This window comes from Acipenser ruthenus, chromosome 21 (assembly GCF_902713425.1).
Source record: "Acipenser ruthenus chromosome 21, fAciRut3.2 maternal haplotype, whole genome shotgun sequence".
NCBI lineage: Eukaryota > Metazoa > Chordata > Actinopteri > Acipenseriformes > Acipenseridae > Acipenser > Acipenser ruthenus.
Genome location: NC_081209.1, coordinates 8,635,917 through 8,658,945, shown reverse-complemented (window position 1 = coordinate 8,658,945; position 23,029 = coordinate 8,635,917). Strand labels below are relative to the sequence as shown.

Sequence of the window (23,029 nt, the reverse complement as noted above, 5' to 3'; positions counted from 1 at the left end):
ATTATTTAGCAGGTTTCATTTGACTATGAAGCAAGCTTATAGGGTGATGTAAAACTTTTGGCCACAGCTGTATTTACGTAACATTTTAGCTTTAGCATGACTTGGTCCCTAGAATGGAAGTACTAGATTACATGTATCTATGGCAGGCAACTGAAACTAAAGAGCAGTTCCTGAACTCAGGTGAAAGCACTTAACATACACTTATCAAGTATAAAGAAAACAAAGTATTTGAGTAATTGTATAAGGAACCACTCAGAGCTTTCAGAATTATGTCTAACCTAAGTCCTTCTGGAACACCCGTGGGTAACCACTTACCTGTCCTCCCTGCAACACTTTGTCCCTAGGGGAGAGGTTAATGGTTACACTCTGGTGTACCAGATTTACATGGAGGTTAGACATGATTTTGAGAGCTCTATTAAGACCACAAGGGTGCTTTAAAATTCCAGGTTTTAAAAAGGGTGAATGACTGAAACAGAATATGCAAAGTGAATCTCAACAAGATGAAGAATGCATTAGTTCCTACCCATACCAAGTTGCCCTTTTTACAGTAAGTTTTGCCTTCTAGCAAAATAATCTTTAGTGTTGTAGTGCACCATTAATTGAATTGATTTCTTATAGTTGTATCTTATCATTGGAAAATAGCTTGTCAAGCATGTGCGTAAGATAGCGCTACCTGAAGAATTAGAGCTGGTTTTTTCATCTTATCTCAATTTGAGTTGCTCCCTTTTTTCAGAGGTTGTCCAGCTGTATCATTTCTAAAATAAAATATCAGCACTGCTCTGCCTTTTCAAAATGTTAGCATCGTGTTAGTGTGCCCCACTCGTCTCAATAACAAATACCCTTTTCTCATCCCTTTCCAGTCCTCTCGTTCTTGCTCTCACATGTCCAGCTGCCTGCGTTTTCTGAATGCGTGGTATTCTGTACTGTTAGCTTTCTCAAGTTCAGTCGCAGTATGTCGTTTATATGATACAAGATGCTGCATAGTACAATATCATCACTGCTACCTGTGAATTTGATAACAAGTACAGTAAACATATATTTGCTTCAACTTGTCAAGTCCCCGAAACATACAGTAATGTTGTGTTACAATCCCAGCTTGCTTCCTCTCATTACAAACTGCTTCAGTGACGAGCATTTCAAACAGTCTGCTCACTTCCCCGGAAATCGAAATGAAATAACCTCTACAATACCTGTGTTATCCCTTCAAGCTTTAGTAACTACAGGGTTTAAAATCTGTAAGCGGAGATGGCTGAACCTTTTATTTCTAATACAACTTCTAACACGCTGAGCACAAAGCTACTTACTACCTGCCTGTGTTTTTAAATGAGAAAGTGGGGCTTCCTCAGTGCAGTGCAGGAGTTGTGCAATCACATACCAGGTATCCTAAAGCTAATCCGCAGTGACTGCACTGCAATCTGCTTAGTACCTTCAGGATGGAATTCTACCTAAATAACTGCAAACAATGGGGGTCAGTTAGGGCTGAATTTTGTCCCCTGTACCAAGTGAAGTTTGAGGTACTACTGTTTAATTTGCGAACCTGTGTGACTGTGAGAGGGGAAAAAGTGCTTTTTGTAAAGAAAAAGGACACTTTGTTTAGAGGTTTCTTGGAACTAAGTTGTTGCTTGCTGCTGCTACCTTTACATAAGAAATACCACGCACCCAACTTTATTTGTAAGAATTGTAAACGATTTGATGAATTTCTCTAATCTCTCTGGTTTCTCTCATTCGTATTAAATTTGTATATTGCAAAATCATTTCAATTCTGGGCGTCACTTTCATCTGTTGGTTTTGCCGGTTGTTTTGTACAGCTGTTCTGAGGCCAAGTGTCACAGCAATATATTTTTTAAACATGAGCCTGATTCATTTACATTTTTTATTCAGACATCATGAGTCATAAATGAACCTTGGAATACATTACTCAGTTTCCACTTTGATCTCAATCCCTCCCGCAACAGTGCTGGTTCAGTGACTGAAATACATCTATTATAGAGGGAATGTGAAACAAGCTGTAGCAGGAGGAAGCATGGATATATAAAATAGTAAGAGAGACTGTGTGGTCCAGTGGTTAAAGAAAAGGGCTTGTAACCAGGAGGTCCCCGGTTCAAATCCCAGCTCAGCGACTGACTCCCTGTGTCACTCTGAGCAAGTCACTTAACCTCCTTGTGCTCTGTTTTTTGGATATGATGTTGTTGTAAGTGACTCTGCAGCTGATGCATAGTTCACACACCCTAGTCTCTGTAAGTCACCTTGGATAAAGGAGTCTGCTAATAAAAAAAAAAAAACAACAACACATTTCTGCTAGTGAATGCTCCTAAGTAAAAATGTCCCCAGGTGAAAAATATCAAACCAATCAGAAAATATATTTCCATGATACGGACAGTACGAAATAGAGCATGATTGTAAATACCGCAGGGTGTTCTGTAACCCTTTAGCAACTGCTATAGATGCCATTAATGCTAAGCTGACCCAGAACAGATTTGACTACAGTACCTGTGTACCTCTGTCTCTTTAAGAGAAGGCGTGGTTATGTGTCTGTTGTTTATGACACAGTTTCTGTGGTGGTGTGAGTTCTCATGACGATAGTTCAGTTTGATGTGGCCTGTTTTGCTGTGCTCTGGTTTAGGTCGAAGCCATTCATGGGTGGGGTCACTTCTGTTTTAAAGTGATGTAAGCACTGTTTTAATTTGAGGTCCTCTTTAATTTACTGGGGTAAGGGTGTAATTAGAGGCCAGCTTAGGGAAAGAGAAGGGAATTATGAATCAGGGCAGCGTTGGAATAAAACTTAAAACCATCAAATTGTCTTACTCTAATAAGACTTGCTTTGAAATGCTGCATGATTTGTGTCAATGTCTGCTGTTCCAGAACCCCCTGCAGTGTTTACAAGAAACAAACGACTTTACCTGTGCTGTCCGTTTCGTAACAATATATTTTTCAACATAATCCTGATTGCTTTGATATTTGTTATTAACTTTTACTCGCCAGCATTCGCCAAGAGAAAGATTATTTTTTATTATAAGGATCGTTGTGTATCCAGATCATGTTCCCTCCTGCAACAAACAAGTTTTCTGTTCCTGCAGTAAGCTTCTCATTTTAAACAGCACCAGCATTGTTGCAGGAGGGGTGATGATCTGGATTCACTATGATGCTTTGACATTATTTCTCTTGGTGAATGTGTGAATAAAGAAATCAAAACAGTCGGCATTACGTTGCAAAATGAATGCCACAATACAGTCAACATGGGATACTGAAAAGTTCAACTAAGATATTATTTGTAAACACTGCAGGGGGCCTGGAACATTTTGATTCTCATTCACTTCATGGGGAAATCTGTAGCTGAAGTAATGTTCTTTTTTACAAAGAAGTGAAAAGGCTGCTGGGAGATCTTGCAATCGCTCTGTCTCCTCTTAGTCATGTGATTATGTGATGTGTTCCATGATCTAATGAAAGAGTATGCTGTTCTTTCAAAACTAAGAATTTGAGACAAGAATTTAGCAATGAAATCTGATACACCTGAGATTACAGACCAGTTTTTGGCAGTAATTAGACTGAACAGAAGGCTACTGGTCTGTGTCAAATACAGATGTGGGCTAGTATTGCGATTATATACAATGTAGATACAAATATTTTATTTCTGCTTTTATTCTGTATTTATGCTGTAGGAAAGTAGTTAAAAAGAAGTTCTTCAGGGTCCGTGAATGGCTCACCTACCGGCTAGGCGCTGCTTTTGAGTTCTTGGGTGTTGAACAGGAAGCTGGCTCGGTCATGGGATCAGAGGACGCCCACTGAACCTTCAGTTCCCCTAAGCTGTGTGAGGAATTGCAGCGATGAGGGAAAAAAAATAATTGGACATTATAAATTGAGGAGAAAATCAGGGGTAAAATAATTGGGCACTCTAAAATGAAAAAATAAAAAATAAGTTTGTTATTTGTTCTCTTTGGGGGGCTGAGACAGGTTGTCAAACGCTGCAGTTCAAGATAAGAATTGTGATGTGGAGAATTGGGGAGAGATGGGGAGTAGTGGGTTTGCGCAGAGACACTTCTTACTCTGAAAGTGTAGCAGGCGCGAGGCCAGAGAGATCGATCCTTCCCCCTCCCTGGAGAGAGCTTCAGTCTCACTGGATAGGATTCCTCTTCACTCGTCACTGCACTCCATTCAATATTCATTTTGTTACAACTGTATATAACAAGCTAGCTTTCATTCAGTCAATACACGTGATCTGCTGTCCCTGTCTCACTGTACGATTGTGCATACGTGTCTCATTCCCAGCACTGATAAATCTTCAGCAGGATTGTCACATGATTTGAGGAAATCTGTTCAGACTCAGCACTTAGGACCCTCCAGAGACGCTCAAAGACAGTCAAAGCAAGGAAGATTGAGAGAAAAGTGGTAATAACTAAATATGGGAGCAAAGGAACGCAGAACCACTTAGAATGATTGCAGACACCTTAAAACAATAAGAGGAAATGTAAAACTATATATTCAAATGGAATTTAGAGCTAATTACTAGTCCAAAGCAAAGATATGATGACTGAAAATGATATACCAATGAATGTAAAACAAAAGAATGCATTAGTTAAGATAAGCAGGACTTTTCACACCCATACGTAGTTGCACTTTTAAGGTCAAATCTGGCAGGGTGAACATACAAATACGAAAAGGTTAATTTCAGTTCACACGGTCTTAAAAAGCCTCAAAGCCTCTCAAGTTCTAGGAAGAAAGATTGCGGAGATGGGGTTATACAACCCAGAAGGGGAGCGGAGCAGGGGGAGGTTAATCTCTGTGGTAAAGTTTACTGTAATGTGTCAGAGGGAACCATGTGTGGAGACATGTAGCTGGATGAGAAGGCTGCACTTGCACTCTCTATCTGCTGCTGTGGTCTGTCTTACTGCAGAAGCTTGTAGAGACAGTGTGGGCTTGCTTTCTGTTTCTTACTAAAGCCTGGGGATTATCTTGTTTCGGTTCTGTAAGAGCTTCCTGTGAAGTGACCAGAATAGGGTGGGTTTCTCACACAGTGTTTGCAACTCAGAGGTTTACAGTAGTCATGACAACTGCACCTGACTGTACTGAACTGCAGCAGGAAGTGGGTTAATTAGGGGTTAAATGTGTTGTTAGGGGTGAGACAAACTGATCCCTAACGTACCTAGGCCACATTTTACAGGATTGTAGCGGGAAACATTTTAACAGGGACAAACATTGTTTTGTAAATCATCAAATTTGGCATTGAAACATACAGGGTGTTCCACATGTGTGTGCAAACTGGTCTCCTAAAGGAAGGCCTCTTCAACCAAGCTGACAGTGTTACAAGGCACTAAACCAAAGAAACTGAGTAAAAAACACGAACCTGCAGAAGGACTGCTCCTCCCTGCTTGCCTGTGACTGTGGTGCAGGTTGTCTATAGGTTGTCTAAATGCTACAGGCACATCCATCCTTTGAATAGCATTTGTAGTATTTGTAGTATAGAAGGTAATGTTCAATCGATCCTATTAGGAGATAGCAATGTTGCGTTCTGATAGATAGTGACTGCAGGTTAGGTTTAAGTTAAAGGTTTGGAGTGAAATTGCCATAAGATTTATGTCTAGATGTTCCTGGAAACATTCATGTTCCTGGAGGATTTTCCTTCAGACAACTGTGCGACAGTTGCTAAGGAACGCTGGAATCTTTCTTCAAATAAGGAGCAGTTCCTTAATATAGAATAGATGGCAAACCCCAGCACCTGTTAAAACAAGCATGTTAGTAACATCCCTGCCACGGCAGTAAATTCAAAATTAGAAATAACCGCATGACGAAAGAGTGGATGACCATGACGTATATCTACAATGCACAGAATAGTATAGAATAAGAAATGCCATTGAAAAAGTTTAGAATTGGATAAATGGTATTGAGTGTGACACACTGTACATGTGGACGGATGTACTGGAATAAAGACACCTCCATACATCTCCAGAATTGATACTCTCAGTAATGTAGATTGTGATGTACGTACGACCTCCTCAAAGGTTTTTCATAGATTGTGAGTGTATGTGTTTGGGAAGCTTTTGCATTGGCTGCTGTTTGTTGAAATGCAATACCTGGTCGATAGAAAAAGCTTTATTATGAGCTTCCAGTTCTTTAGCAAACAGACACAAAGAATAAAAACTAAAAATATAAAAAATAGAAGCCCTGTCAGGGAGTGAAGCGAGGTGGAGAACGTTTTTTGCTGCTTGCAGCTTAAGCTCTGTGTTGCCTTGGCAACAGATCTGCCGATACAGCAATAACTCGATCAGTCTGTAGTGCACTGGAGTTTATTACAATTTTCCTTGCTTTATTCCTGGTGGCCTGGTGGGATGAATAGACTAAATGTAAACCCCAGCCTCAATGGTACTGGGCACAGGCATTGCAGGTTTACAGTTGTTTTATCAGTAACACAAGTGGTAGCAATTATGAACCAGTTCGTACTTTGCACTATTGAGACAGCTTCCAACCTTTCTCAAAGGGGGCGTGTTTTTTAAAACAATTATGGGTTTCCGATGGCAACCATGTCTGGATCTACGTTATCTCAAGGTACAACAGTATTCTACATTTATACCTTTCTTAGACATACAGTATCAACAAAAAACCTGTCCTTTTATTGGGCTGTCTACTAGGCTATTTATATTAATACTGTCTCCTAGCAGGCCTTACCTCACAGAATAGTCTGTAAGTAAATATGGTGTGTGTAGCCTGTCTTTTATTCTCACAAGGGCCGTCATCTTGTGCAGTTTGGATCTCAAAGTGAAGGTCAGACTGTGAAAAGTGATTTCTGTTCTAATAAGAGACGCCCTTTACCAAACGTATTAACACGCTCAACAGCAGAAGATTGTACTGATTAAACATATAAAAGTGATTCTGAACAGGGGAATTGAGACCTATCCTTAACAACGCTTGGCTGATTTCTCATCTGTGATTTCGATCTTTTGAATGAATCATTCAGACGAATCATTGAAACCAATTCAGAGTTCTCAGGTTAATCGCTTCCCTTGATACACTGGTACAGATCTCAACACAGTTTCCCAAACAAGCCACAAGTCGTGAACCAACTCAAAAATGACTACATTTAACAAAGCTTCATATAAAAAATACTACCCACTATCAGAATGTCAGCTTACCTTGTAATGAATCTCCTCCTAGCGGCTGATGAGTTAGTAATACTGACGTCAGCATAAGACCTGTACTCACCTCTCACTAAGAGCTTGCTCTTTAGCTGAATGGTAAGACGTTAGTCTCTGAACCGAATGGTTTGCGGTTAGCATCAAGCCCTTGCCTTTCCATTCAATTCAATGGGCTGAGATGCCAGTTCATTGCAGCCTTTACAGTGTATTTCGTTCCGCAGTCCAGAGGGTTCGATTTGTTTATGCTGCAGCGTCTCTCCTGTCTCCAATGTCTCGGTTGTCTCACTTAAATGGAGGAGTTGAAAAAGTTCAGCCCAGATTCATTGATTTCTCTTAAACTGATACACTGAACTGAATCAGTCAGTAAAAAAGAATCAAACTGCATACTCACAGAATGCACAAGAAGCCACTCTCAACTTGAGAAAAATACTAAATTTAAACCTACTTCCATTTGTATAATGTCTACTTGATATAGAAACAGAATACAGCACACGTTTGTAGAGTGTTGTGGTTAGAACATAAGAACATAAGAACATAAGAAAGTTTACAAACGAGAGGAGGCCATTCAGCCCATCTTGCTCGTTTGGTTGTTAGTAGCTTATTGATCCCAGAATCTCATCAAGCAGCTTCTTAAAGGATCCCAGGGTGTCAGCTTCAACAACATTACTGGGGAGTTGGTTCCAAACCCTCACAATTCTCTGTGTAAAAAAGTGCCTCCTATTTTCTGTTCTGAATGCCCCTTTATCTAATCTCCATTTGTGACCCCTGGTCCTTGTTTCTTTTTTCAGGTCAAAGAAGTCCCCTGGGTTGACATTGTCTATACCTTTTAGGATTTTGAATGTTTGACTCAGATCGCCGCGTAGTCTTCTTTGTTCAAGACTGAATATATTCAATTCTTTTAGCCTGTCTGCATACGACATGCCTTTTAAACCCGGGATAATTCTGGTTGCTCTTCTTTGCACTATTTCTAGAGCAGCAATATCCTTTTTGTAACTGGGTGACCAGAACTGAAAACAATATTCTTACTAATGCATTGTAGAGTTTTAACATTACTTCCCTTGATTTAAATTCAACACTTCTCACAATATATCCGAGCATCTTGTTAGCCTTTTTTATAGCTTCCCCACATTGTCTACATGAAGACATTTCTGAGTCAACATAAACTCCTAGGTCTTTTTCATAGTTCCCTTCTTCAATTTTACTATCTCCCATATGATATTTATAATGCACATTTTTATTGCCCGCATGCAATACTCATGAGGATAGCCTTGTTCTTGGTAAAACTACAGTACTCTGCAAAGGGTTATTTGTTGGTCATATGTCTTCAGAACAAATTGATTTTTGAAACGCATAGAAACAAAGGTTTAAACAGGTAAACAGTCTTTGTGGGTGAATGGCCTCTCACAAGTCAATAGGGCTGCAGTGACTCTGTCTGCAGCTCCGATTCGATTGGTTCCAGAACTTTCCAGTTGCTAGGTAGTTAATAGTTGTTTTTTTTAAAGGTTGCTATGGCAGACTCGCAAAGATGTCTTCCTAGCAACAGGTCCCTATGGGTGCACAGAAATAGACAGCAGGCAGGTCATATTCCTGTTTAAAATACTGGAGCTCACCTCTGCCCTTCAAAGTGGTAGATTCGGAAGTAAACACTGATGTCATTTGAAGAGGAAAAAAAGTAAACTGCCACTGTGTACCTCCTCTGTTTAAACAAGAAACACAGACAAGTACGTCTCGCTTAACCTTAACAGTTAATATACAGCTGTTTATACAGCAAATTGATAACACTGTACATTTAAGTTCATCACGGTTGACAACAAAGCAAACAGGCACATTGGAATAAAGAAACTAGAGATTGACAGAATGGTATGAGGAACAGCAAAGTATGGGAAGAGGGAGGAAGACGGAGAGAGTCCGAGAGAGAAGATAGACCATGTTTCTAACAAGTTACTGCAGACACCACACACTGCAGTGAAGAAGCAGAACTCTGTTCTTTGTTCAACACTGGCTCCACAGTGGAGAAGCAGTCAGTTAGCCTTAATTATTGTCCCTACATGGTGCTGCACAAACCTGCTTGAAATTGAGGTCTCACATTAGTATCAAATACAAATAAGTAAATTAAAATACAAATAGTGTTTTATACACTGGCTGGCCACTTTATTAGGACACAACCCTAGTATCAGCTTTGGCCATCATTTGCCCTTTGATTACCTAATGAACGCGTATCCGCTTTTCAGTAAACCTTTCTATACTATTCTGTGCATACCGTTGATATGTGTCATGGTCCTGGCAGCGCTAGTTTTGTATTTACAGCTGTGGCGGGGGATGTACCTTACTTACAACAATAGGCCCCTTTACATGAGTGTTTGCTTTTCTCAAGAAATCTGTTTCTTGTGAAATACATGTGGGCATGGTGCCTTTTTGTGTTTACAAGTAAAACCTCTCATTTCCCTTTGGAATGCCTACTTTTCCCCTAACGCTGTGCAAATGAATTAGCCATGCTGACGGCCCGCTTAGATTCTCGTGCTGTTAACCGTGAAAGTCCCCAAAATACTGGGTGTGTTCACAGAGGTCATTCTGTGCAGATTCTGACCAATTCAGCCAATGGGTGCGTTCACAGAGATCATTCTTAGATGATCATTGGCTAAATTGGTCAGAATCTGCGCAGAATGATCTCCTTGAACGCACAGTTTCACGAGAAAGAATCCACGTGTCATCATGTTTGACGTAAATGGTTATTAAAGATCTAATTTGCTGATTGATAGTGCCTGCTTTTTTAATACTATGTTTTAGTGTTGTCGCCCACACTGCTTTTCACATTATTTCCATAATAAACTGGGCAAAATCCAAATGGTCGTTGAACAGGCGTTGATGCTACTGAAGCGTACTGAAGTGAACCAGGAGCTTGTTCCCCAAATTATTACAGCCTGCTGTGTCCTGCACAATCTGTGCCAGGACTGTAAGGAGGTGCTCAGGCAAGCAGAGGAACAGCTACCTCAGCCTCCAGCAAGAATTATAAAACAGCGATATGAAGAGGGTCCTGCTGTTAGAGATATGAAGAGGGTCCTGCTATTAGAGATACACGGCTATCTTTATTTTTGTAACCCGACGGTGTACTTTTATTTTGCATCACATTTTTGTTTCATTAGCTTATTTTGTATCTCTTTATACCAAATATAACATCCTCATTTGCACTGTACTTGTATGACTGCTTCTGCTTTATAAAGAATTGGAATATTGAGTAGTATTGTTGATTCCCAAGAAATAAGTTGCAAAAACTCCACACCACATTTTATTTTGAGAGTGGGTTAAACAATGTTCGTGTTATGCATTGTATCAAGCTTACTCATCATATCCTCTTCCCTTATGGATATTAACACCCAAGCCTCTTCATCGCTCCAATCCTCCAAGTGGAGGATGGACACAGGGTTTGCTCAGACATAAGTAACTGGGAGAAATTGCATTGGAGTATAGTTATACACATTTAAACATAGTACTTAGTAGTACTTTACAATAAAGACGTTTTGACAGTTGTTTGGAAAGCTATTTGCAAGTGTATTCTGAAGTACTGTACAGTAACTGTAACCACCTGAATTCACAAGCCCACGATGCAGTTTATCAAACATTTTTAGTAATAGTTTTAAACAGAAACTTGGTAAATACAATCTGTATGGTACTATACAAACATCCGTGATCCGTGTATGATTAGCATTATGCTGCTATCGCAACATAATTCTGATAAAAGGAAGTACTGCAAACAAAACATGAACTTCCCTGCTGCCATCTTGGACCATGGTAACTTACGTATTCCCATGTGACTTTTATAGCAGCTTTAGGAAAGGACTTGAACAAGCTAATTAACATTTTCATGAGAAACTTGTGTTTACAAGTGGGCGTTGATTTCACAAGCTTTTCCTGGAATCTCACAAGAAATGGAGACTTTCACGGTAAAATACTGAGACCGTTTTTTGGGACACTTTCACAAGCTTTCCCTGCCAAGTTTCACGTGTATTGTCGATTAATGTGAAATAATCACACATGTAAACTGGCCTATTGTTAGAAAGATTGTGCCAATGACAATTTGAAGTAAGTACCTTTTTGAGAGTTTCGCCCTGTTTAGGCCGAGATTTTCAGTGACAGTAATGAAAATCATGCCAGTACTCACTGATCTTACCAGGTGATACAAAGGACTTACCGCATGATAATGTGCAGCCCGGTACATGTTAAAATAATGGCCTGTATAATCCAGTCGCTGCTGTTCCAGTGGTGTCCTTTTTATATCATCTTCAGGGCTAGAAAAGTCATTACAAAATAACAACAAAACATTTGTTAGTCAGATGTTATTCCTTTGCAGTCCAATGAAACTCAATTAAAATTCACAGCCAAGTGCTACAGATAATGCATTCTGTCTTGCAAGAGAGAATACTACACTGAAGCCTTTTTTTTATAAGTTCAGTGATAATGAGTTCCCAATTATGCTTTGCAAAGACAGCCTTCAAAGTCAAGTTTTTAGGTCTCTGGTTAATAATAGCACAGCTGTTGCACTTATTAAAGCGCGTGGTCATTCTAAATTATTATAGTAAAAAATCCATAATTTTACCAGACTACACTAAGACACAGCTTCAATATGTTAGTACTATCTATAAGGAAAACATTTAGCTGCATTTTTACTTTACCTGCTTCAACCAAAAACTAGCAATTGCCCTGCAGTCTTTCAAACACCCCTTATGAAAGTTTATTTTGCCGTTTTCCCATGGTGTACTATGCATTTACCATAGTTTACCATGGTTTGACATTTTTTTTTAATATGCTTTATCATACCTATCTGGGCTTTACCATGGTTTCATTATCTTTTATTACACGTTATGTTGCTTGTACTGTGGTAAACTTTTATAAAGGCCATTTCGTGCCTTAAATGGGATACTACATAACCAAAGAGCCATAGTGTTGATCTCAGTGAGCCATGTATAACTCAAGAGCCATCTGTTGGAGAGTCCTGCTTTAAATGAAAAGTTTTTGCTGCTTTTAATTAATATGCTTTGTGTAGTTCAAACTCACTCAAATGCTCTCAGTGGTTGACATCACTCTCACAGGACTGTCACCCTTTCATAAACACTAAATCTCCTGTAGCACCAGACCCCTGACAGACCAGGAGCTGAGCAGCTATTCACAAGCTTTCAGTCCTCTGCCAAAAAAACGTAAGGTCTGCTTCGACAAGTGCGATCTGACAACTACAGGCTGCAGCCTTCTGACAGCACCTTGTGTGTAGAACATGTCAAGCTGACTTATCAGTGCAGCAGAAACCATTGCTTTGCAGAGCTCACAATTTCCTACATGCAAGATACAGGACAGTAAATGTGTTGAACTTATTTCAATGCAGCAAGTCATGAAGGTACGCACAGGTTTCCTTCCTGTGGTTATGCATACTGTAAATCCTATTCTATAAATCAATACTTCAAAACAGAACCATTTGCATACCATGCTATTACTCAGCAGTGATACAACAATGCATTTCAAAAGAAATATTGCACAGTAGATAAGGTAGAACAATGTCTGGTACTGATATATTACCATATAGTACTGCAATGGATCATGCGTATGTATCCGTCAATACCATTGGTATGTCAAAATGTGAAAGACTTGTTGTACCGTTCAGTTCTAGCCTTATGCTATTGTAGCTGCTCTTGTTTTATCATTGTCCCTTAGTTCAGAACCACTGCATTGCTATTGTAGTGCCACTGCTGCATTGCAAATTGGACAGCTCCTGAGTCATTGCTCTTGGCAATCCAATACCTTTGATACAAACGAAACAAGCATTAGATACAAAGCATTGGCAAAGGCAGCCTCCCTGCTGCGATTCACAAAGTAACTGCTTCAGCTTGCTGCACCCCGAGGGACTCGTCAGTTATTTAGCCTGCACACGCGCAAACCGTTATATCTGCAGGATTTCAATAGAAATTGTTTTCAGCCGCTCGAGTACGGCTGCTTCTCTGGCATTAAAAAGAGCCACGCTGCGAAATCATTCAATTGCATTTCAAATGTATGAATTCACAGCCAACCGCCCAGATTAAAAACACAATTTGTTAATGAGAGGCGTGTGTGTTAATACTGGTTGTGTCTCTGTTTAATTCGGTTGTGAAGGTCTTTAAGCAAAGAGGAACAGATTCAGATAGTTTTGCATATAGCAAATGAGGTGTGGCTGCCCAGTTTAACAGAGATCCTAATCAGCATAATATACACCTTGTATATTAAAAGTAAAGCAGTATATAGCAGAGTTATACAACGACTTGAATCTGTGTATGGGTATGAGTTTTATATCAACACTCGTATAACAATACCAATTTTTGTGCTGATATTCTCACAGAAGTTCGCTGTCCTATATCCCTGTATCAACAAACACTAATATTGAAGTTCATTCATGCTAAGAGGAGTCAATAATATTAAGAGAAGGTTTTTGTTCAGAGATAATGATTATGCAACATGTCAATATTGTTTAAGTAACGCAGTGTTTATCTAGTCTCGTGAAAAGTTTTCCCAATATAACTTAAGAAAAACAAGAGAAAGAGATTGTTTTAATTTTCAAGCGGGCAGTGTTGTTCTGAGATGTTCAGAGCTCTGCATGCATTTGTGCAGTGGTTGCCCGCTGGCGGTGTGCGCGGTCGCCAGTTCCTGCCCAGCCTCCACCTTGTTACCCGGATCTCATACATACATCAACACCTTCACTTAATTAGCATACTGTGAATGTCATTTTCCTTTGAGAGAACTATAATACCTGCAGACCAGTCTGAAGGGCAGGGCTGCTCCTCGTATCTAACAACTAACAATCAAATAGATCTTTAAGCCTAGACAGCTTTGGTAACAGCTATGCAGTTGCGATCAACACATTCATTTAATTACATTTTCTTCCACTGTACAGTATGTGCGTTTATAGAGATGCCTTCAAGCCAGGCACAGCTGTGCTTCAGCTGTATAACTTGTTTGTTTCGAAGGAAGTCCTTGACTCTCAGTATAAGCACTGCCAGACCCGCACGCACAAGCCCCACGTCTGCTGTTTGTCAAACTGTGTGAACCCAGAATGACTTGAAAAGGTTGAGCTACAAATGTCTTGCTTAAGCATGCTAAAGAAATAAGGTGGCGTCCAAACTCAAAAGGCTTTGTGCTTAATTGAACATTGGTCATTAAGAATCCCAGCAAGCTGAACAAAGCACCACTCCCTCAGCTCTAACCACTGGATCACACTGCCTCCCAGTCCCTCAGCTCTAACCACTGGACCACACTGCCTCCCAGTCCCTCAGCTCTAGCCACTAGGCCACACTGCTTTACAGTTCTTCAGCACTAACCATTAAGCCATATGCATCCCAGTCCCTCATTACCAACATTACACCACCCTGCCACTGTCCTGCAAGTCCCTCAACTCTTGCCACTAGGCCATAATTCGCCCAGTCCCTCAACCTTAACCACTATACCACACTGCATCCCAGTCCTATAGCTCACTGATTTCTAATGACTAGATACCAGCGCACTCTGGTCTCCATGTGTGTACGATTCCGTGTACGAGCCCATTGTAATAATCAGAAATGAAAGAGATTAACAGATGATTTCCTTTTTGAATGGCATCACATTGCATTATCCCCTGCTGGGGGTGCATGTCCCAATCAATAGGGATATAGAGGAGATGGTAGTATTGTGTGTACATGATATAAAGAGGCTGTCCTCTGTCCTTCCAGCTGTCTGTATCTCACACTTACATATATATATATATATATATATATATATATATATATATATAGAGAGAGAGAGAGAGAGAGAGAGAGAGAGAGAGAGAGAGAGAGAGAGAGAGAGAGAGACATTTTTCCAATTAAGATAGAGAATGGATTGTCTGACTAGGATGCAGCTTTCTAAATACCTTCTTTAGGTATTGAATGTATCAGAATCTGAGGGCTTCTGTCTGTATGTCAGACATCCTTTTATATCAGCGAACGGTACAGCAGCACAGACCATGATCTATTCTTACCATGGATTTTTTGTTATGATTCCATTCCCTTCGAAACCACCATTTCAAATACATTCTCTTACTTGTATATTGTGCTAGCAAAGAATCTATGAATTCCTAAGCTCTAGTGTTTGGCTTGCTCTTTGTATAAATGGCAAAATTAACAAATTAATTCGGAGGACGTTTTCTCTGCCTTTTTTTTTTTTTTTTTAACGGTGTCATTTGGAGAGAAGAAAACACCACTAAAAAACTGCAAGGTGAATTTGAAATTCAATTGGCTTTGGCACCATTCCCGGATTCAGAACTGAAAGCAAACTACCTTCTCTGGACTCCTTCAATGCAGTGTTTGATGCCCGGAGGCTAGTACTGACAAGAAGGAATAAGTTTGCTGTCTCAATTGAAAATCTGATGTCTTCAGTCTAGCAATCTAATCACCTAAGATTTTTTTAACCAAGGGTTTAGACTCCAGTGTCCCACTGTCGTTTTGAATTAGTTATGATGGTGTCTGCACACTACAGTACCTTTTCTGTTAGGTTTCTGTCCATACTGTTATACTTTTCGTAATATCAAGTTATATGTGCAGGGGTGGTACGACTACTAATTTGAATAGTTAAAATAGGTAACAATTGTCACTGAGGTCAACTAGTGGCTACTTTAAAGAATATATTCATATTTCCTGTATGTGATAATGCCTGGTGCTTGTTTGTGAACCAGATGTTTGTGAACTATATTTTAAAGCTGCTTGTATTTTTGTAAACTATTTATTAATGTTATAAAATGTACTTGTACTGTATGTTAATGAATCTCAACTGCTCTTCTGTCCATTTGATTGTTAGTTGTCATCTAAAATAATGCATTTATCTCTTTTGAGATTCGCTTTGTAAATCATTTTCTGTTTTAATTTATCACATACTGGTGACTTTTTAAATCGTCCATGTGGCCTTTATAGAGCTCCTAAACATCTCACGCTCCTACCAGCTAGATATTAGTGTTATCTATCAGTGATGTTGTTGCTGTGGCAGCTAAACAGATAACACAAGGGGTCTATTTCCAGCATGATGTTTTTGTTACATCAGCTGGTTAACGGGATACACCTACAGTTACCCGTGGGCTTGTTGTGCAATCGCAATCTGAAACATGCATAATAACATCTGGGTCCCTGTCAGTAGCAATTATGAGCTCTGTACAGTAGATTGCACAGAAGGCTAAACAATGGATGAATGTAGTTGAAGCAAACGCTGCTCCAGACAATCAAAGCATATTCAGAGGCGTGTATGGAAGTGTTATAAACCAAATCACGTATTGAAATGGCCATCCCTCAATTGTTCTAAAGAGGCGCTAGACATTATTTCAGCACAGGCGTGTGCACATCACTGACTAGACCTTCATTGTTTGGCCCAGTGTGTACAATTACAGTACAATGATGGGAACAAACTGTTTCAGAAACCTTTATTTTGAGTGTTAGGTGAAACCAGTACAGTAATGCGCACTTTGTTTAGTTTAATTGCTTTCTCCTGTTCAAAGTAGATGAACAAGATCAGAAAAGAAGCACGTTCAAATGCATTTGCCATTCGGCAAGGAGCAAGGAGGTCAGAGAAGGAGATTTTTCATGTGGAAAAATGTACTGTGGAGTGTAGTGTTGCTGCACTAACTGTACAGCACAGAGGCTGCAACTATGCACATGTAATGGTACCATTATCAGTGTTCAAGTTGAGTAGTGTAATTATAAGTAGCAATTTCCACAATACTGTTTTGATATTTATTGCACAGCCCGTGGGATAAAACCAATAAAAGTGAGCCTGTTTTCCCCCGTCCTCCACGCCAGGTCAGAAGGCCCTGGCACTGAATCAATCTATTGTGCAAACCAACCTGCCAACTGGTTCCCATGCCATGCAGTCTTCCAGACTGTCTTTCCAGTGTCGGTCAGCCGAAAGCAAGGCACAACACTGGGTCAGATTCATTCAGCTGATACTCTACTCCAGCGCAAAGCTTACTTGCTGGTAATGGTACAGAAATAGCATGAAACGAGTAAGGAGTAGGGATGTGGGAGAGCTTTCATCAAAAGTCCTGTGCATTTGATCTACACAACAATGGTTCCATGGGTCTGTGTGATTCTTATTAGTAGTAGTACTGTAGTAGGAGTTGGAGTAAAGGTTTACCTCTGTGTACACTACAAGAATTTACTACCTTATTTTTTTGCAGTTGTGTAAGATAATAATAGCGTGTGTGTGCTGTCCACATTTCAGATTATTTTGAATTAGCCACTGCAGCAATTTTTCAACTTAATTACCAATATGAGAAACCCGAAGAGATAAGAAGAGAGATTTCTCAAGTGTTGGGCCTCACACAAACAACACTTCGGGTACATGTAGACCAAACAGTCCCTTATAAAAGTTTCCCCATAGTAAAAGCATAGCAAAGTGTAATAAAGTATAGTAAAAGCAAGGTGAAGCATGGGTAAGCATTGTAAAGAATACCCGGGCATGGTAAAGCATATTAATAAACGTGGCAAACCAGGGCAAACTATAATTATGCATAGTATAACTATGGGAAAATCATGGGAAAACTGCAAAAATACTGTGGTAAACTTTTATAAGGGAGTGTGTGAGATGTTCTGCGGAAAAATTATACTGCTATAGTACCATCCTAAAAATCTTTTTCTGCACGGTATTATAATATTTTAATAATAGTTTGAGTATACAGTAGTTTAATGGATGGTATTATAGTATTTTAATAATAGTTTGGTGAGTGTACAGTAGTTTAATGGATGGTATTATTGTATTTTTTTAAGAGGTGTCCATGCTTCAAAGTTTCCCCAAAATACCGTAAACACCAACAGTTGGGTCTGCAAGTACCAGAACTGGAGTTTGTGTGGGACACTTTTCTCTGTATTCAACACACCCCCAGTTAGGGAAATTCATTGGCATTTTAACAGGGTATTTTGTGGGGCAGTAAGTTTCTTTCTGAAGTGGCTTGACATTTATGTGTAGCAGTACCTATAACAGTATAATAAACAGCTCAAAATGGCAATGGTCCTTTACTACCCTTTGAGTGTTTTACAACTGTTGTCACTCTGACATAATAGTCCCAACTAGAGGAAGGCGAGTTTTTTCATTATGTGTTTTTCTAAAAGAGCACCACTGTTAAAAACAAAGACATTATGAGTTCATCTTTTGTTGATGAAAGGACTCACAGTTGGCCTATTGCCTTGGGGGCCCACAGAGGAAATGAGTGCAGCTCCTGTCCTGCCAGCACAGGGGGGTCACTTTCCATTCCTGCTCTCCAGCTTCCTGAAAGAGAGAGTGACACAGAAACAGCTGTGTTTGTCAGAATTGTGCTGTTAACTGTTACATTCCCATCTATCAACCGTACCATTTAACACATACCTGTTTCACACAAAGACGTCAAGTGTAATTCCCTTGGCACTTACTAGATGGCAGCATCATTAAAGTGATTGTAGCCAACAAAATAATTTCATAGATCGTACCTGTTTTGTACTTCCATTGGCTACGTAAGTCTCAAATGTACGAACGAAGCACACGTTACAGTAAACATGCATTTTCCTGATCAAGAAAGTTCTGTTTCCATTTAGAGGTCATTTCACCTCTGCAGTGCCTTCTGGGTAAAAGCCTGTTACAAAGCACATCAGTCAATAGAGCAATCAGCTGGTTGTTTAATGACGGGAAAGAAGAAATAGAAGGGGAGGGGACAGTGTCACCCTCCAGATGAATGACCTAGGAAGTGCAACACTATCAGAAAGCAAGTCTCGCAATGTTGTCTTTGACCTAATGTAGTTCCAGATGTAACGTATTAAAATAAAATGACATGTTTTATTAAAAATAATTTAACTGCACATTTTGAACCTATATAGTGATGGAAGTGCACTTTTTAATAGTACAACAACTTTAAGCATAATGACTCCCTCTGGTCCAGTGATTCTGCCTGGGAGTGTATGCGTTTTACTCATCTACTGTATCTATGAAACAAAGTGCTGCTGTTTTGATTATAAGAATGTGAGACTGTACTCAGAACTACATGTTCCTGTTAACATTTGGATGCTCTGACCTTCATAGAAAATAATAATTTGCATTGTATTTGAAGCTTGGCTGTGCAACCTTGCTTTAACATTGGTTCTTTGGGAAAAACAGCATAGCTTTGAGCTGAGGATGTCGTCTGTGAAAAGCACAGATGATATTCTGTGTAGAAATGTCCGTTAGAAGAAGCTGTGTTTTGCTGTTTTCCCCATAGAACCAATGTTACAGCAAGGTTGCCTGAATCTAAGTTTCAAGCACCAAAGGAATGAGCTGTAGACAAGCTATGAAGGGCATGTCATTAACTCAACAGAATATTTTTTCCAGAAATGCCAGTGTTTGAATTGAATTTGTGAAAAACGTAGTTTATAAAACGGTGTGTTAACAACGAGGACAAATGAAAACAGTGTCAGTTTTAGCTTGCAGGTTAGTCAAACCACAGAAGTCAAAGGACAAGGATCTATTAGATGTAAATTTTACCTATAAGACAGGGACACAAATGAAATATTTACTGTGTGAGTTGTTTCACCTTTATGGAACTTCCATGTGGTATGTTTGTCTATTGCCACATTATTATTGGACTGGAATCCACGTAGGCCCATTTTACAGTTGTTTTCCAAACTTTACATATTTAAACAATAGCATCTTTTAGTATGTATCATGTCTCATAATGCTAAACATCAACATACTGAAGACTAAAGTTGTTTAAAGATGGTGCTCACATTAAAAAGTGATGCAAAGACGGACCTTCAGCAAAAAGGTGGTTAAAGGTTAAAGGTGAAACAACTTCCAGAGCAAATATTTCAGTTTTAGTCATCACTTGTAGGCGAAATTCCCATCTCATAGACCTAGTCCTTTAAATGATCTTCTAAACCATCATATCCAATAGCAGAGATTGAATAGCTTAGCTCTGTCTTTTCTTTTGTTCATCTCAAATATCCGTTTCTGTGTGTGGTTCATTTCAGGCCATCTGATTTTAACATAACATTGCACAGAATGCCATTGTACCCTGAATGCCCAGAACATGCTGTGATGCCAGGTTCCGCAGGGCGGCAGTGAAGTGGCAGGCAGCTGTTGTGGTAGGGCACACTGCAGCACAGGGACTGGGAGCTTCCTCTCAGACACATGATAGCATCTACCAGCAGCACAGCCGAAGTGACGACACTTTATAAAGAATGTACTTAAAAAAATATTCTGTAGGGGGGCTCCCGAGTGGCGCATCCAGTAAAAGCACTCGCTAGAGTGCAGGATGCGCTCTATAGCCTGGACGTCGCCGGTTCGAGTCCAGGCTATTCCACAGCCGATCGTGGATGGGAGCTCCCAGGGGGCGGCGCTCAATTGGCCAAGCGTCGCCCGGGGGGAGGGAGGGTTAGGTCGGCATGGGTGTCCTCGGCTCACCGCGCAGCAGCAACCCCTGTAGTCTGGCCGGGCGCCTGCGGGCTTGCCTGTAAGCTGCCCAGAGCTGCGTTGTCCTCCGACGCTGTAGCTCTGAGGCTGCACGGTGAGTTCGCAGTGTGTTCGGAGGACAGCGTGTGTTCATCTTCGCCCCTCCCGAGTCAGCACAGGGGTGGTAGCGGTGAGCTGAGCCTAAAAAAATAATTGGGCATTTCAAATTGGGGAGAAAATAATAAAAACTAATTGGCAACGACTAAATTATAAAAAAAATATATATTCTGTAACTTTGAGAAAAATTTGACTCAAGCTCTAGAATATAGAAACAAAACCAAAGAAACATGATCATATAATCTCGGAAACCATTTAACTGTTAAGTATCTGTCTTCAAATCTAAATAACATTTGTTGTATCCCACTTACTATTTTATGGTTTGCCCTTGTTCTGAGTTGTTCTGTGTCCTCTTGTGGCAATGAATAGGCTTCCTCATTCTATTGAAATCATTTGACAATGTGACCTTTCAGCTCTGCCAGTCCCACCTGCTTTCTGTCTGTAGTATATCTGTAGAGGTGAAATAATCCATGGAGTGCAAGTGTAACAGAGTTCCTGTGAGTTAGCTATGGAACCTTTCTTTAACCTATTGTAGAACCGCATGTTTTCAAATGAAATAATACGTTTGCTTTACCTGCATTTTCAAAACTGAACATTTGAGACCTAGGGAGGGTCATGCTAAATTGTAATTACGATGCACATCATAGTGATTTGCAAATTAAGATCCACTCGGTACAGTCCAATGACACAGTGATTTGAATTTTGTGTTAGAAACTGCTAATGGAGATGTCATTGTGTTCTTCTCTTCCCGCAGGCACCATGCGGCCCGCGCAGCGTAACTTCTACGAGCCCTCCTCGGCCCCGGGGAAGGGGGTGGTGTGGGAGTGGGAGAACGACAGCGGCTTCTGGACCCCCTATGACATGGAGATCTGTGTGACTATCCAGAATGCCTATGAGAAGCAGCACCCCTGGCTGGACCTCACCTCGCTGGGCTTCTGCTACCTCATCGACTTCAACAGCATGACCCAGACCAACCGGCAGAGCCAGCGCAAGAGGAGGCTACGCCGCAGGATGGACCTGGCCTACCCGCTCACCACGGGCTCCATCCCCAAGTCCCAGTCCTGGCCTGTCGGCACCAGCTCCGGCCAGCCCTGCTCCTGCCAGCAGTGCATCCTGGTCAACAGCACCCGGGCCGCTTCCAACGCCATTCTGGCCTCCCAGCGCCGCAAAGTCTACACCGGGGCCAACGGGGCCCCCGGGACCCTCACTCTGGTCAGACAGAGCAACACCTTTGCCGGCACCACCCTCTGGTCCCCCACTTCTTCGGTCAGCAGCGGCTCAGCCAAGCCAGAGCAGGTCCAGTCCCCAGCTACGGGAACCACCTACCCCAGGGTCCCTGCTCTCCCTGCCCCCACCCCCGCCTCTGGGCAGAACAACCTGAACCGACCGGGCCCCCAGCGCTCTGCCTTGGTGAGCACGAGAGGATCCATCCCACCAGGGTAAGCCAGCCCCTTACCCAGGGTAATAAAGCACTCACCTTGTAGAAGAACAGACTTGTTTTGAAGCATCATTCGTTAGCACTGCCTGACTGACTGGGCAGTGGTATACAACACATATGTTACAACTTCTCAGGACCTACAGTAGAGTGCTTGCTTCTAGCGAATCAGATTAGTCTTTTAAGTCTAGGTCCTTACTGAGAATTGTCCCAATACAGTGGGTCGTATGATATGTTTGAGATTCAGCTTACGTGTCAGCATGTTTACCTCTCAACTCAAGTCAGGCACAGAGTTGTGGTCAGAGGAGGAAACTCTATATAGTATAATATATTATAGCTAATGCCTCAGAATTAAGAATACCTGTCTGCTTCCCGTTATTGATTAAGCTGATCTAATTTGCAGACATGCTTCAAAGCTCTGAACTGCCTGTACCAGACTGGCGGGGAGGATCATGCTTAATTGTAATTACAATGCACATCATAGTAATTTGTAAATAAAGCTCTACTGGATGCAGTCCAATGACAAGAGACGGCACAGTGATTTTGATTTTGCATGTCTGTAATTATTAACAACCAAACGAGGACCAAGCACTCATGCTTGTAAAATCAAACAACAACATCAAAACATAGACAGTAGAACACAAATTATTTACTTATAGCTTCTGAAATACTAAGATAAATGTCAACAGGAAAGAAAATGTTTTATTTGAAAGTAAGTTGTTTTATAGGGGAACTCAACTAAGCAGTAATTCTTTTTTGCATTTTATGTTTAAAGTAATTATAGCTAAAAACAAAAATCCATACATTTGTTAGCTACATGCACTCTGTAAAGCTTTTTATGCAAAAAAAAAGTTTGAACAGCATATGGAGCCCTGTCATTTCCACGCATCGTCCCTGACTCATGGAATAATCTTAATCCATCTTGTCAAGACTGTGAGTCTAACAC

General features: G+C 40.6%; 1 protein-coding gene across 2 annotated transcripts in view; it reads left to right on the top strand.

The window, feature by feature from the left end:
- LOC117963186 (E3 ubiquitin-protein ligase DTX1-like) overlaps positions 1-23,029 on the top strand; it is a 61,219-nt gene that overhangs the window by 6,263 nt on the left and 31,927 nt on the right. For both annotated transcript variants that reach the window (XM_058994748.1, XM_058994747.1), the window contains exon 3: positions 21,403-22,087. In XM_058994748.1, the coding sequence (XP_058850731.1) occupies positions 21,403-22,087 (685 nt within the window). The remainder of the gene's footprint in view (positions 1-21,402; positions 22,088-23,029) is intronic.